Source organism: Patagioenas fasciata, chromosome 5 (genome assembly GCF_037038585.1).
Source record: "Patagioenas fasciata isolate bPatFas1 chromosome 5, bPatFas1.hap1, whole genome shotgun sequence".
Taxonomy (NCBI): domain Eukaryota; kingdom Metazoa; phylum Chordata; class Aves; order Columbiformes; family Columbidae; genus Patagioenas; species Patagioenas fasciata.
In genome coordinates this window covers 62,356,554-62,370,356 of record NC_092524.1, presented here as the reverse complement: position 1 = coordinate 62,370,356, position 13,803 = coordinate 62,356,554, and the positions used below count along the sequence as shown (strand labels likewise).

Here is a 13,803-nt window from a genome sequence, read left to right as displayed (position 1 = left end):
AAGTATTGCTTCCAGGTCCTGTTGAGACTCTTTAAACGTGGTGTAGGGTTTCATATATATATTTTCATCAATTTTAGCCACACTGAGAGATCTGAACTTAAAAGTGTGCTGCTCAGCGCAGTGTTGGTGTAAAACAGGGCTAGGTGAGGACGTGCAGGAGCTGCTTCAAATGCTCTGTTGAGCTCAGTGTTCTGTATTACTGGCAGTGAGATCTAAAAAGACAAACTTCCTTGCTCAAGCAAAGTAAAATATACAAAAGCAATTAACCTATCCATAAGTTCTGTGAAGATGGTGAGTTATAACCAGTTGTAAAACTAATTTTGAGCTATTAAAGCCTATATTCCAAGTGAAGAGTTAAGATGCAGAGGTGTGGCTATAAAAATTATGTGTTATTAAAGCAGATATTCAGAGGGAAGCTGGAAGAGTTGGGGGATTCGAGTGTTTGCCCAGCGTTCACAGGCATCTTGCCTCAATTGCAATGTATTTTTTTTTGTCTTTTTCCATGTCATTCCATACATTTTTTTTCATTCATTAGGATCCATTTATCCCAGCAGAGTGCTGTGCTGGGCTGGCTGTGCTTAGCACTCAGGCTGGGCTGTGGGATGATGATTCCTGAGGTTTTTGTCCGTATTTCGATAGAATAAAGAGAGAACTTGTGTTCGATGTGACTGAAGTAAGGCCGCTGCATCTGCTGGCAGGGCTGCTCGGGTTTGCTCGGGTGGATCTGGCAAGTTAAACTTGGATCCAGGGACAAGTTTGGTGTTTAACAATTAATTTGAACACAGCTCATTTTTAGCCAAATTCCCTCTGCCATTTCAACTGGAGGACTTGTGCAATGGATCCTCACAATTAAGATCAGAGTGCTTTTCAATCCTGTAATGACCCTGCACTTTGAAAAGTTCAAACTTTTAAGCTGTTGCAAGATTTTTTGTGTTTTGCTCCAAGTCTTCAGCATCTGTCCAACCAACGGTGGGCTTCTGGTATACTTAGAAATGATCTTAGGTTTTGGAATACCCTTTTTTGGGGGGGGTGGGTTTTTTTGTTGTTGCTAATTACTTGGACTTCTAAAAATAAGGCTATGAATACAAGTACCATGTTGTTTCTAAAACAAAACTTCCCCAAACTTTGCCACCTACTCTGCTAAATTTAAGGATTGCATGTTGAAGTAAGTTCCCTAAAATTTGACTTATGCTTTTGAACACAATGTGCATTGACATTTTTTCAGTCTTTCACAATGTACTTGGTTTTTTTTGTAAAGCTGTTCAGTGTTTTCCTTCTATAAAGGAAACATTTCAGTAATTATGTTGCTGATTTGAGCTTCTAAGAACTTTGGATATATTTTCCCTCTAATCTCAGTGGAAGAAAAAGGCATTTCTGTCTAGCTCTGCTGTCTAAAACTCTTCCCTTGCTTCAGTTTTCACATTTTCAAAATCCTAAGCAAATGTCAGAAGTCTGCGGTATTTGCTTTCTGCAAACACAGAGTACAGTAACATGTTCAGTTCATCAAAACTCAGTGTGTCACAGCAGAGAGCTCGGTTATGATGAAATGCATAGTTTAAAATGTGCTAAGAATCGAAGCTTTTTCCCCTCCATGCACTATTTTAACAGAACAAGCACCTGCGGGGTCTGGGTGCGCGGCAGCTGCTGCACGCGTGGCCGGCGCTGGGGGGGCAGGAACGAGGAAATGACGAAAGGAAATGAACAGTCAGTATTTGTGCAAAACACACCGGACGTGTTTCCGGCACCCCTCGTTTCCCAGGATAACGACAAGGAGAGGCTGCTTCACGCTACGCAATGTGCCTGAAAATCATCCACTAAAATTCATTCTCCCCTCTTGTCCATTAGGAGAAACAAATGCAGCTTTGTGCATACCCCCAAAATGCAGATTGTGACCAAATTCTGATGAGGGCTGGGGGGCTGCCAGGACGCCACAGCCTTGAAGCTGAATTCAATTATTTTGTCATTTCAAATCTGCTCGTCTTTGAAGAAACAAACCTGTTCCTCTCCGACTGAAGGCAGGAGTAAAAGGTCTCGCCACAATCCTGTGCAGCCCATGTTTACAGGCACTAAGGGCTCAAGTGCCCCAAAAACCTGAAAAGTGGAGCCCATCACCTTTGGAACACCAGTAGTTTTTTTTCCCCTCTGAGTCATAAAGGGTTGAAACTTCCCCCCCGCCAGTCTCTATTTTGACAGGGCTGTAAAACCTGCTACTATTGAGGGAAGGATGACAGATTCACCCCTCTCCTGGGGTAGCAGGGCAAAACATCCTTTGGTATATTCATCCAATGATAGCAAAAGCAAACTGTTGAGCTGCTTTCAAATAGCACTTTTCCAAATGGCCCATAACCATTTACTGAGTAACCGATACACAGTTTGTCCTATCCTAATAGCGCCCAGGTACCATAAACATTACTAAATTTATAAGTTATAACAATTATAATTTCACTGCTGAACAGTTTACTAGATTAACGGTTGGAGTCTGCCAGTGCTTTATGGTATGCTCAATTCTAAGAACAAAATAGGCACATAATTAAATAATTAACTGACTTAGTAAAGGACTATCCAAGTTTGTTCCCTGCTTTTAACACACAAAATGTCAGTGGCAGTGCTTGGCAACTCTTTAAAATAAAAAGCCATATACAATTCTCACACTCACAATGGCCCAATCGGTGAATGGATTGGTAACTTGCTTAAAAGTTATTACCAATGAATAAATAAAGCTGCTGCAATTGGAAAGGACAAACCATGGATTATATGGATGATAGTGAAGTGCATCTCCTCTGGCACTCAAGCATGCAGGAGGATTGGCAACATGGTTGACAGTTAATATAAAAATTTAAAAAGGCAGCAACGTGCAGCATTATGCAGTACAAGTGCTGAACCACACCGCTGTTCAGCTTTAACAAGCGTGGTTATGCGTGGTGGAAGTGTTTGGGAGCTGAATGAATCCAAGAAGTCCCGTTACAACCAGCTTCAGAGAGGCGATTTATTTAGAAGCCAACGTCAGAACAAAACATTTCACTGACTCCACCCGTATCACCGCAGCAGGCTTCACCAGACAGAAGTTAAAACAGTGTCATTTTCCCAAACCCCAGTGAAAGCCACCAGACATAGAAGGTTCCTCTCATTATGTTCAGCGGTGGCAAAGTCACAGATCTCAGCTGATCCAAACTGGACCAAGAATGAGGAGCGCTGGTGACAAGGCACATTCACAGCACACCTGAGGTGTGGGTAGATTTTGGCAGGGAAACAAGGTTTTTGATCGAAGAGGCATTAAGGCCTGAAAGGTCGGTGCTTCAGGAGAACAATCCACCGGACCCTCTGAAGTGTGGTTGCAGCTGGATGTGCTGTTAAGAGACACGACTCTGCAGCAAAACTTGGGACAAAATTACACTTCTGACTTCACAACTAAATAGGATAAATACCTTCTACTAATGTGGCTTTAGGTACCTCATATATAGTAATACATCACTTTCCTAAAAAACCTGTGTAGTCTATAGTACCAAGCCAGCAACAAAATGTATATTAAACTGCATTCAGTTCAAAAAGAAAAAAATAATAAAGTGTGTTTGGTTCAACAAACATCACTACTGAAAAATTTCATTTTTAGGTTATCTGTAGTGAAAATGTGCTTCTTCCTTGGGATTGTTATATATTGCATGTTTCCATTTGATGATGAGGTTTTCAAGAAGAGGTTACAGGTAAAAGGATGAGCATGTCTGGAATCTGGTGATACAGAGAGCTGAGAGAAGAAGAAAATCTAAGTTAATTTTTTTCCACTCTGAGTTAATTACTTAGCAAATTTCAATCTAAGTTTTACACAGATTTCATTTAAAAAATACTAGAAGAAAAGAAGTTTAAAAAACCTGACATAACTAGGAAGATAAATGGAAAAGATTGCACTATATAATTTAACTTCCAGGTTAAGGTTGGCAACATATATTTCACTGAGCTTTAATTCAAGATACCAAACTGCAGGGCTTGTTCTTTCTGAGGCTACTCCAGAAAACAAATTGTCAATTTACCTTAACTCTATATCATGATTTGTTTTACTTTTACTCCTTCTTCATCTACCTTGAACCACTTCTCTTTTGCCTAAACCCTGTCTTGATATTTTACAGATTTCCAAGTACATGTCAGCTACTGTGATCCCACCCTCAGGTACTCATTTAAGAAAGCAGTACTGAATTTTGAAGTAATAAACTGGCCAGTCTTTTTTGGGTTTCTTTCTGAATTCTCTCACCTAACATCTCTTATATGTTCCCAGAGGTTCCCAGAACAGTATATATACATATTCAGTGTCCAATGTAGTAAACAGAATAAAACATAGCAATGAAAGGGTGCATCAAACTATCCATGTCCACAGCAATGAGTTGCTCAAGTCTGTTCTCCACTGAGGAAGGGAATGAGTGTTAAGAATATTCACTCAAAATACTTCATTAAAACAGAACATGACTGATTTTTTTAAAGCATTAGGAAATGACAGAACTTTCCTTCCAACTTACATCACTTTAGCAAGAAAGAAATGGAGCATATTAAGGCCTGTTTGAGCAAAGACAAACTAGCAACAAAGTCCTTTCATTTCATCCTCTGTTTTGTAATACAGCTTAAAAATAGTAGTGTTCTCAAATCCTTGTCCTTGTAACATCAATTCTGCCTGCCGCCTTAAGGAGCTCCTTTTTCTCCTTGAGTGAACAAACCAAATCTGAATTATTCTGAATATTTGAAATGCAAGTTTGAACGCAATTTCTTCTCTAACGTCTCCCTTACCATATATTTTAGGAGTGAGTTACAATAGTCATTCTCAGTGATCAACGTGTTGATTCCTCTACAGACATGCTAATTTTCCTTTGTCATTAGAGTATCCTGATTTTATATATTGCTCCTCTCCCTCAACCAATAAGTAATTCAACCGACAGTCCAGCTTATATAATTAATAACCCTACATTTCAGCATTCCCCTTCTCTAAAGCTGTCAGATCTCAGAGAGCAAAACCCAGCTCCTCATTCAAACAATCATATCAGGACCAAACAATTAACATTAGGACATGTGCTAGAGCAGCTGGCTACAGCACAGAGGAGTGTGTGAAATACACTCGGTGGTTCTCTGGAGTATTTTACCTACTTCAGAGCAATTCTTACCTTGGTCTGGATCAGTGCTTTGCAGTCATTAATATTGAATCCATCAAATCTGAAGTCCTCATTGTCTTTAACATTTGATTCTTCAAGAAAGTCATCCTGGCTCTCCAAAAAATCCTAATAAAACATAATTTACATTATCTTTATGAATTTCTATCTCATCTCAAAGCATATAACCTAAAGATAAGTTTCCCTCAAATAACAATAACCACTACATTTTACTTTCTGAAGCTGTACTTTGATCTATCATTTGGCCCCATTGCATTAAAACAATTCTACAACAAAACAAGTTCTAGACACGTGGATCTAACTGTGACTTACAATAAATGAATAAAAAAGCCATTTCCAATTAAAATTAAAATTAACATATGCCAGAGAATAGCTGAGAAATACATCTTCATCAGTACTATTAAAAGTAATACAATTTTCCAGTAACAGAAAAGAAGTAATGCCGTAAGTTTAAGCTGCCAGGGCATTGATTTAATGCCGGTGTATTTATGGGCAAGAAAGGAACAGAAGGGGAGTCTAACGGTGTTGGAGAAATGTCTCCCTTCCTCTCCTGTTCAGTGACAGCTCTATAAAAGTGACTATCAAGTGCAGAATAGCTGCTATACCTTCAGCACTGTCATTCTGTTTGTGTATAACTTGCATGAAAGGTCAAATATGTCCATAAAATGAAAATCAAACACAGACACCCCCCCATGCTTCAGCAATCAAATTAGCAATTGAAGCAGTTATTTCTGAAAACCGCATGTGACCCGTTCACCTCAGCTAAATAACCAGGTTGAATACTAAACCATCCCTGACACCTTTATCTTCTCAAAACGAGATTAGACAGTGACGTTTCTTTTTGACATCTTTCAATACTGTTGGTTTGTTCTCGATTCAATTTAAAACATACTCCTCTCCCTCAAGCCTTGCAAAACCAGAATAATCTCAGGAAAAGGGAAGTGGAACACGCTTTTAGTTCATATACAGTAAAAACATCCAGTAATTACTTTAACAGCCTCTCTTATTCAAATCTGATTTTCACTTAATGGAAAGATATTAGAGGCTAACAATTTTCTCATGCTCTGAGCAAAAAAGAAAACCATCTTACTGAACACACATCTGAAAGCTACATCTACATCTATAATAAAGCTGCATGTACCACCTAACACAACAGGGCGCTACATTAACGGAGACTTCAATGTAAAGACGATCAAAATTTGATCCTACACAATTTCATAGTTAGTTACATATAATGATGAGAAAATACTAGATTATCATTTTGAAAGGTTCTCTGTAAAAAAGCTTATGACTCACCCAGATCTCATTCCTCATGCACCTGCATGTATAGCTTACAGAAAATTAGATTCATAACCAAGTGTTTATACTGGCATACCAGCAAACTGTCGTTCACTTACCTTTTGATTTGCATCTATTCCAAGAACACTCAAGAGGTTTTCTTGGCAATGAGATTTACTCAAGGGATGTCTTAAGCTCGGGGTATTATCAAAGTCTCTAAGTGTTCTCCATATGTTTTCAGAATCAATGCTAGGAAAGAAAACACAATCTGAGGTTACAAGGAGTACAAAGTTTCCAGAGGATGTATATAACATATGTTTTTACTACATATAGTTGTTTAGTAGCCTACCTGATCTAAACAGCAACTTATCTTAAAGACTATTTCTACATTCATTCATGTTATCAACCCAATGTACTAATAAGCCATCATGACAATTAACGGAAGCAAGTCAACATAACCGCATGCCTGGGCTGCTCAGATAAGAAGTGCACTAGAAGAATATTTCAGAGATTGTTATATGCCAACAGCTTGGATTATTCAATTGTTCCTGTGAATTATGTGTAGAGTTCAGCCCTATTAATTCTGTATTTTGTATCTTCTGTCTCTCAAACCCTTCTCCTTCCCATCACTCGTGTGTCCCCCCGCAGCAGCTGCTGCTCAGGTGGTGACTCACATCTGCTCTGGGCATGTCAGTGCTACAAAACAAGCCAAAGGCACACGCTGCCGAAACAGTGAGAATTAGAGTTCCCTCTACATAGTACTTTGGGCTCTTACATTGCATTCATCACATACAAACCCGGTTGCTTTTTGCTTAGAACAGGATGCAATAGATCTTAGTTAATCACCACAGTGTATCAGGGCTTTTGTGTCTTTAGTTGATACTCTGCAATAATATTGCAGTCCCTTTCACATATTTTGAGGCTGATTGTAATATCATGCCTATGCAAGGAGCTTGCTGAAAGGACGCCCACATTCAATGTTTTAACTACATTTCTTGTGGTTCTTATGACATTTCCAAACTATGGTCTGACCCACCTTTCTAGACACAAAGCCTCGGATGTATGCAAAAATAACAATACTGCTCAGTATGCACAGTACTGCTCAGAAGCTGCTGGTCCTTCAAAAACATGTAACAGGTCTAAAAGTGTTAAAGCTGTCTTAAGAGAAAGCTAAGTTAATGATACTAATTGCTATTAACATAACCCCAGGAAAGAAGCCAGATGCACCACGGGTTCTGAAGCACATCTGGTTAAACATGAGGAGAAGTTACCACCTGGGAAAACTTGGGTGGGAGAAAATAAAGTGAGTGGGTTGTCAGCAGAAGCAGCAGCAACGCTCCTGCCTCAGATGATGGCGAAATAAGTCGGATGTGTTGTACAGAAAGGACAAGCGAACAGGAAGAACAGGCTGCCTGTTGGGTGTTCTGGCATTCCACAGGCTTAGTCATCAGAAGGCACACCAACAGCAGGAAAAACCCGAAGCAGGAATTTGTAATTTTGATGTACTCCCTTCCTTGTTTGCCGATGGCTAAAACACAATCCATTTCCTTTAACAACACAATACAAAATTTGTACGATCTATATGCTGAAAGAGATTATTAAGTTCACCTGCTAGTATCACTGATTTTTAAATTACGAAATAGACAGTACAATTCCTGAGGAACTGTTTTGTGGGTTTGTTTGGTTTGTTTTTAAATTGTTGATCTAAACTCATTACCAAACTTGATTCTCCATAAGTTCAGGAATCCCAGCATCTTCATTATTTGTATCAAGTACTTGGTCCAAGCTTCTTATGCTCTCTCTGGACTGTGATACATAGACTTCTGGAAAGCCCAACTTAAATATAACCTCATAGCTGTGGTTTTCCTAGAAAAAACAGAGTTTTATTACAAACATTATACAGACCATCCCCACAGTTCATGAAGGACGTAGTCTGAACACTACAATGTTTCCAGAGATTGTGTTGTCAAACATTTTCAGCATTTGTATTACTATTAATGGGACAGAGTGACTAACTCCACAGCTCAGCCTTTCAAGTATTTACCTAGAATTAAAGGAGGAGAGGCAAGAAGACAAGAGTTTCTGATGAACCTTAGTCTCCCCAGCAGTCAAGACTCCATCTGCTCAACTAATTCAGCCCAGGTCAAACCAGATGTATACATCAATTCACAGACACCTAATTCAGGCAAAAGTAACATAACTGCTAAATACTACAGTTACCAACAAATACCTGCATTGTGTAAGTCTGCACAAAAGCTGGGGCTAGTATCTCCATATCCTTCCATCCACACCTAACTTTTTCCAGCCTATGTTAAATATCACAGCCAGATTTATGTGCCTTCTCCTCCTCTAGCAGTGATAAGGAAGAGGTTTGGAGAACTGAACACAGGCACGTGAGTGGCCCAAACAGGAAGTAACAGTGTTGTCTGAAGACTAAGAAATACACATACAAGGAAGAATGTGTATCATTTACATCCTATCCTAAAGGGACGGTATCGTGCCATCTGGTCCAGAAACTTTCTCCTTTTATTCCTTCAAAGAAGGAGTAGCTGCAATTTTCTAAATCAAAGCACTTCACTGACTTCACCACTCTGCAGAGGGACCGTGAACTAGGAGGAGAAATGTTATGTGAATACCAGAGAATGAAACCCGTCAGTTTGGTTTTGCCTAGCAATCAACAATTTAATCTGAAAAACATCAGTATGGATACTTTATCTTTTGACAGGTTCATTTAATTGTAATTCGAATAGCTGAAATAAACTGAGGTATTTCCAGTTTCATTACGCAGAAATCAGACAAGTGCAGTGAATACTAGGAGAGTATGGATTTAATCTAATGGGTGAGTGGGCAAAATCAACAGAGCTGGTAGAAGACTTCTGAGTATCCCAGAAATGGAATTTCTGCCCCATGCAGCTCCTTCCTGAAGCACAGGCCCTGCCTGTCCTGAAGGGCAACTGCTGGGACATTCAGAGACTCCTGGGTAAAACCCTTCGAATCTTGCCCAAAGTGTCATAACACTTTAAATCAATTTCTAAATTATTTCAGTAGACTTAACTTACAACAGGGATACTATATGTTTGAGAAGCAGAATTCTTTGCAAGCACACTTGCTGAAGCATACACGGAGAGTCACGGTCAAGGAAAAAAACCTTCCAAGTAGGTATGAAGCTCTACATGGGACAGGAGCTAAGGGAAAGTCAGGCAGCTGCTCTGGGCTTTTGGGGGTCAGGAATCACAGTCACACAAGTGCCAATGGAGGGAAGTACCGGACTGCCGTGTTTGTCAGATCTTCTGAGAGCCTGTGGCGATTCTCCAACATGCACACAAGTCACTGGCTCACAGCTTAGCCAAGCTACATGAAAAGCCCAACTTTCACGAAAAATGCAAGATTTTTTTTTTTATTACCTTTATTACTGTCCACTTCAGCAGGTGTTTCTAAACTAAACTTGGGTTCTATTTGTACCGGTTATGAAAATATGAATGCACAAATTTCACGTCCATGCTTTTTGAATAAATCCTCTATATCCTATTATATCAGAATAGTGCTTAAGAAAGTGCACTAGTCCCTCTCACAGTGGCCAGTATTTAAGGAATACATGAAAAATCCTTAAAGTTATTCAATCACGTAGGCAAAGTATCCAGCTACTACAAGGAAATCAGTGATTGTTTTAATCTTAAAACACATGATTCTGCTCCAGACTGAAATCGTCTAATTAACAGAAACATTGGGTATTGAAGGTCAGACCTCTGATCTCTAGAGGTCCCCTCCAACCTATACCTGGATTTCTTTCAGTTGACTACACAGAAGACAGAGCCCCAGCCTGAGTAGTTTGTCATCTGAAACAATACAAAAGGCACAGGGATGAAGGACAAGCCACAAGTGTGTTCTGTACCCAAAGAAATCCCAAACAGCTCTGCAGCTGTTTTTCTACAACAACTTGAAACTCTAGGCAGGGTTAACTTACTCAGCTCATACTGAACATTTCCTCTTGCCTTTAATAAATGCAAAAATATAGCAAAAGCTTCATCAAGATTAAGATCTACTGCTTTTGGAAAGAAACCAAACAATCTGCTACATTCTATTTCAGCTCCAGTCATTACACTATTTTCTCAACACAAGACTTCTTGTTCCCAACTTTCAGCAGTAGGAACAATTTAAATTCTCTGTTTTACACATACCAGTAACAAGGTATCTTGTGATCTCTCTCAGTGCTGGACAGCTTACCCCACACACATCTTGTGCTTTCCCTGACACCTCTGCACCAGGTAAAGCTTTCAGGCAAGGAAGTTTTCTGTCTCCAGAAAACCCTCTGTTCCCTATGCAGACTAACACTCAACTGATTACAAGCAGTAAGCTATTACTGCTACTGATTAACTCTGTGGAGGGCTTAGTTAATTGCTCTTTTTTTTTTCCCCAAAAATGCTTTTATCTAGGACAAAAGCAGTAAGAATGAGAGTGTTTTGTACTCGTACATTCTTATTTTCCTATTGTTGCTTTGCTTCACTCTGTGAATGCATTTTTGGTGTTTGGTAAACACTGAAATCCATTAATTGCAAAGTCTAACCCCGAAACGGAACCATTTTTGTGTTGATAAGGAAACATTATGTAACTTAGTATTTATTCAAACTATTAATTCTAACATATCATGAGACAATGTAACATCCTATGCTAGAAAATAAATTATATCTAATTATTGCTATTCATTTATTTGCATCATTAACTTCTACCCACAATCAATCTAAATTCAGAAAAAGTGTTGGATTATTCAGGCAGTATACTAAATAACAAAAGTTACTGTTATTGCCAACTTCTAACTCAACTTCATGTTGGTTTAGTTCAATAAGCTTGCAGGCGAATCACAGAATTTTTGGCTCCCCTTTTTTGCTACCCACCTTCGCAATTTTTTGTTTCCTACGCTCATTCTTGTCTAGCTTTCAAATTGCATGTGCTTCAGGGCAAAGTTCATCATTTCTACGTGCTTACTGAATTCTAGTGTCTAGAAGTAAAGTAGCACATTAACATTCTTTAAAGCTCTCCAGCAGGATAACTTAAGTATTTGTCAAACACTGTAAAAAAGTCACTTCTGTTCCACTTGAGTTAGCTGCAAAGTAGCCTGACGGTCTCTCTCCCTGTACAGCCTTATCCTCTACAGAGAAGACATTCAAATACAAATCTTGAGCTGTAGGAAGCAGTAACACAAACAGGTTTGGGTTTTGGTTTACTATTGACACGTACCTCGTTGCGAGAGCTCGAGGCCTCCTGTGTCCCACCATGTAGAAACGGTTCAGGATGAAAGTGTCCAGCAGAAGCACTGCAACATCCACAGCTCGAGTCCCTGTCACCTCCAGAAGCTTTTGTTGACTTCCCCAAAACGTCAAGATTGTGACCGAATTCCTCTGATTCATCTAAGGACTCACTGAAGCCTTCAAAATCACCCCAGGAACCACTGGGTTCTGAAGTACCGTAACTGCTCTCAGAAAAACCCTCGCAACTTCTCCCTTTGCTGTTTACTACAGGGAGGCTTAGCTGCATTACTTCAAGATTAGTAATTTCTTCATTACTTGTTCTTTCACTCAAGTTACAGTCACTTCCATCGAGAGGCGTACTGCCTACTTCAACTGTTAGGTCTTCTAGAGACATCCAGTGAGATGTTTCTGTATTAGCAAGATTTTCTACTGGTGACAGGTTCTGCATCTTTAAGAAGAATTTATTTGTTGAAATCTGTACTGCAAAAAAGGCTAATGAAGTTCAGTTGCATTAGAAATCTGAATATTTCCAAAACAGAATCAAATTAATCATTTCACCTCAAATAACAACACTGCTAAATAAAAACAGGATGACCTTCAGTGTCTCCTCCAGTAATCAGCATGTGCACGTTATTCAGTCTCGCTCTCTATGTAGGATATTAGTCTGCAAAGAAAGAATTGTAAATAAATACTTCTGTGATAAGGGCTGTGTAGGAATAAAGAAAGATAGCTGATAAGGCAGGAGAAAGAATGCTCAGGCTAAAATAAACACATTCCAGCATTATACAACTGAAAATTGCTGCAGGGAAAATTATTTAAAATTTACACATAACTATCTGCCCACATCGCAAGAATGCCATTAAATCAGTGAACAATACTAAAAAAATATTTAACAGAAGTTCTTCAGTATTAATTGAGTACTGAGTGCACAGGAGACAAGCCTAAATAATTATAAACAATATCCAACACATTATATATTTTCTATAACTATGTATTTCATCCATCTCGCGTATGCTCAAACACCACTTTTGTTGTTTGTGTGGGCTTCCCCTGTCTGAAAGATTCCTGAAGCAGTGTGATTTGCAGCAACACAGGAGCTGGCCGTTTAATCCTGTGAAAAATACAGTGCTTCCAACTGTTTAAGCAATTCAGGCAGATTTAGTAAGTTCAGTCTGGCATCTGTCAATTATACGGGCAATATTGCATTTATCACTTTAGATTAGTCACATCTCGTCAAGATGCAAGCTGTTTTGGGGAGCAGGTTAGGAACTACAGTAGGAGCGACACTTCTGAAAAGACTGGCCGCTACTAGACACGTTCTGTACTCAATAAACTGAACAGATCTCGGGCTGTGGTCCCCAGGGTCACCTCGCAGGTGGCACAGGGCCGGCCGGTGGGCTCTGGATGGCGCCCCCGCCGCGGGGCTCGGAGGGGCCAGCGGGACACGGCGGGGCTGCTGCCGCCGAGCCCTCCCCCGGGACCCCTTCCCACGGGCGGGCAGGACAGGGCAAGCCCCGACGGGTGCGAGTCCGTCCCCGATCCGCAGAGGCCAGCGCTTCACCCGGGGAAGCGGCTCCTCTACCCGCCCTTCCCACCGCCGAGCCCCGCGGTGACCGGGCACCGGCACCTGCCCGCTCCCGGAGAGGAGGAGGCAGGCGGGGGCACACGGCGAGCCGCCCAGCTCCACAGCCCCGAGGAGCGGGGAACCGCGGCCGTGCCCCATCTCCCCCTGCTGCGGGGAACCCAGCGGCGCCGGCCGCTGTGGCAGCTCGGGCCCGTACGGAGCAGCCTTACCGCCCGTCCTGCGCCCCGGCCAGCGCCCCGGGCCCGGCCGCTCCGGCAGGTCGGCAGGGGCGGGGCCGCGGGGCGTTACCGGCCGGGGCGGGGCCGCGGGGGCGCCTGCTGTGCGGGACGGGGCGACGAGGGGGCAGAGCGGAGCCCCGGAGCCGCTCAGGCGGGGCGCTGCCCCCGCGGCGGGAGGGAGAGGACCCGCAGCGCCCGGGCCTGCTCGATCCCCGTCAGGCATGTGTGATCCCCCCGGGCCTGCCTGATCCCCCGGCGCTGCCCAGGGGAGCTTCAGCCCTTAGAATCACAGAATCATAGAATCATTTCAGTTAGAAGAGTCCAACCAT

General features: G+C 41.3%; 1 protein-coding gene across 1 annotated transcript; it reads right to left on the bottom strand.

Moving 5' to 3' along the window:
* Nucleotides 1-2,961: 2,961 nt before the first annotated feature.
* CLBA1 (clathrin binding box of aftiphilin containing 1) lies at nt 2,962-13,589 on the bottom strand. Its single transcript, XM_065839417.2, has 7 exons — nt 13,466-13,589; nt 12,230-12,335; nt 11,661-12,146; nt 8,143-8,291; nt 6,545-6,674; nt 5,142-5,255; nt 2,962-3,742 (listed from the first exon to the last, which is right to left on the bottom strand). Exons 3-7 carry the CDS (start codon nt 12,117-12,119, stop codon nt 3,575-3,577), a joined length of 1,020 nt encoding a protein of 339 aa, XP_065695489.1. The 5' UTR covers nt 12,120-12,146; nt 12,230-12,335; nt 13,466-13,589; the 3' UTR covers nt 2,962-3,574.
* Nucleotides 13,590-13,803: the final 214 nt, after the last annotated feature.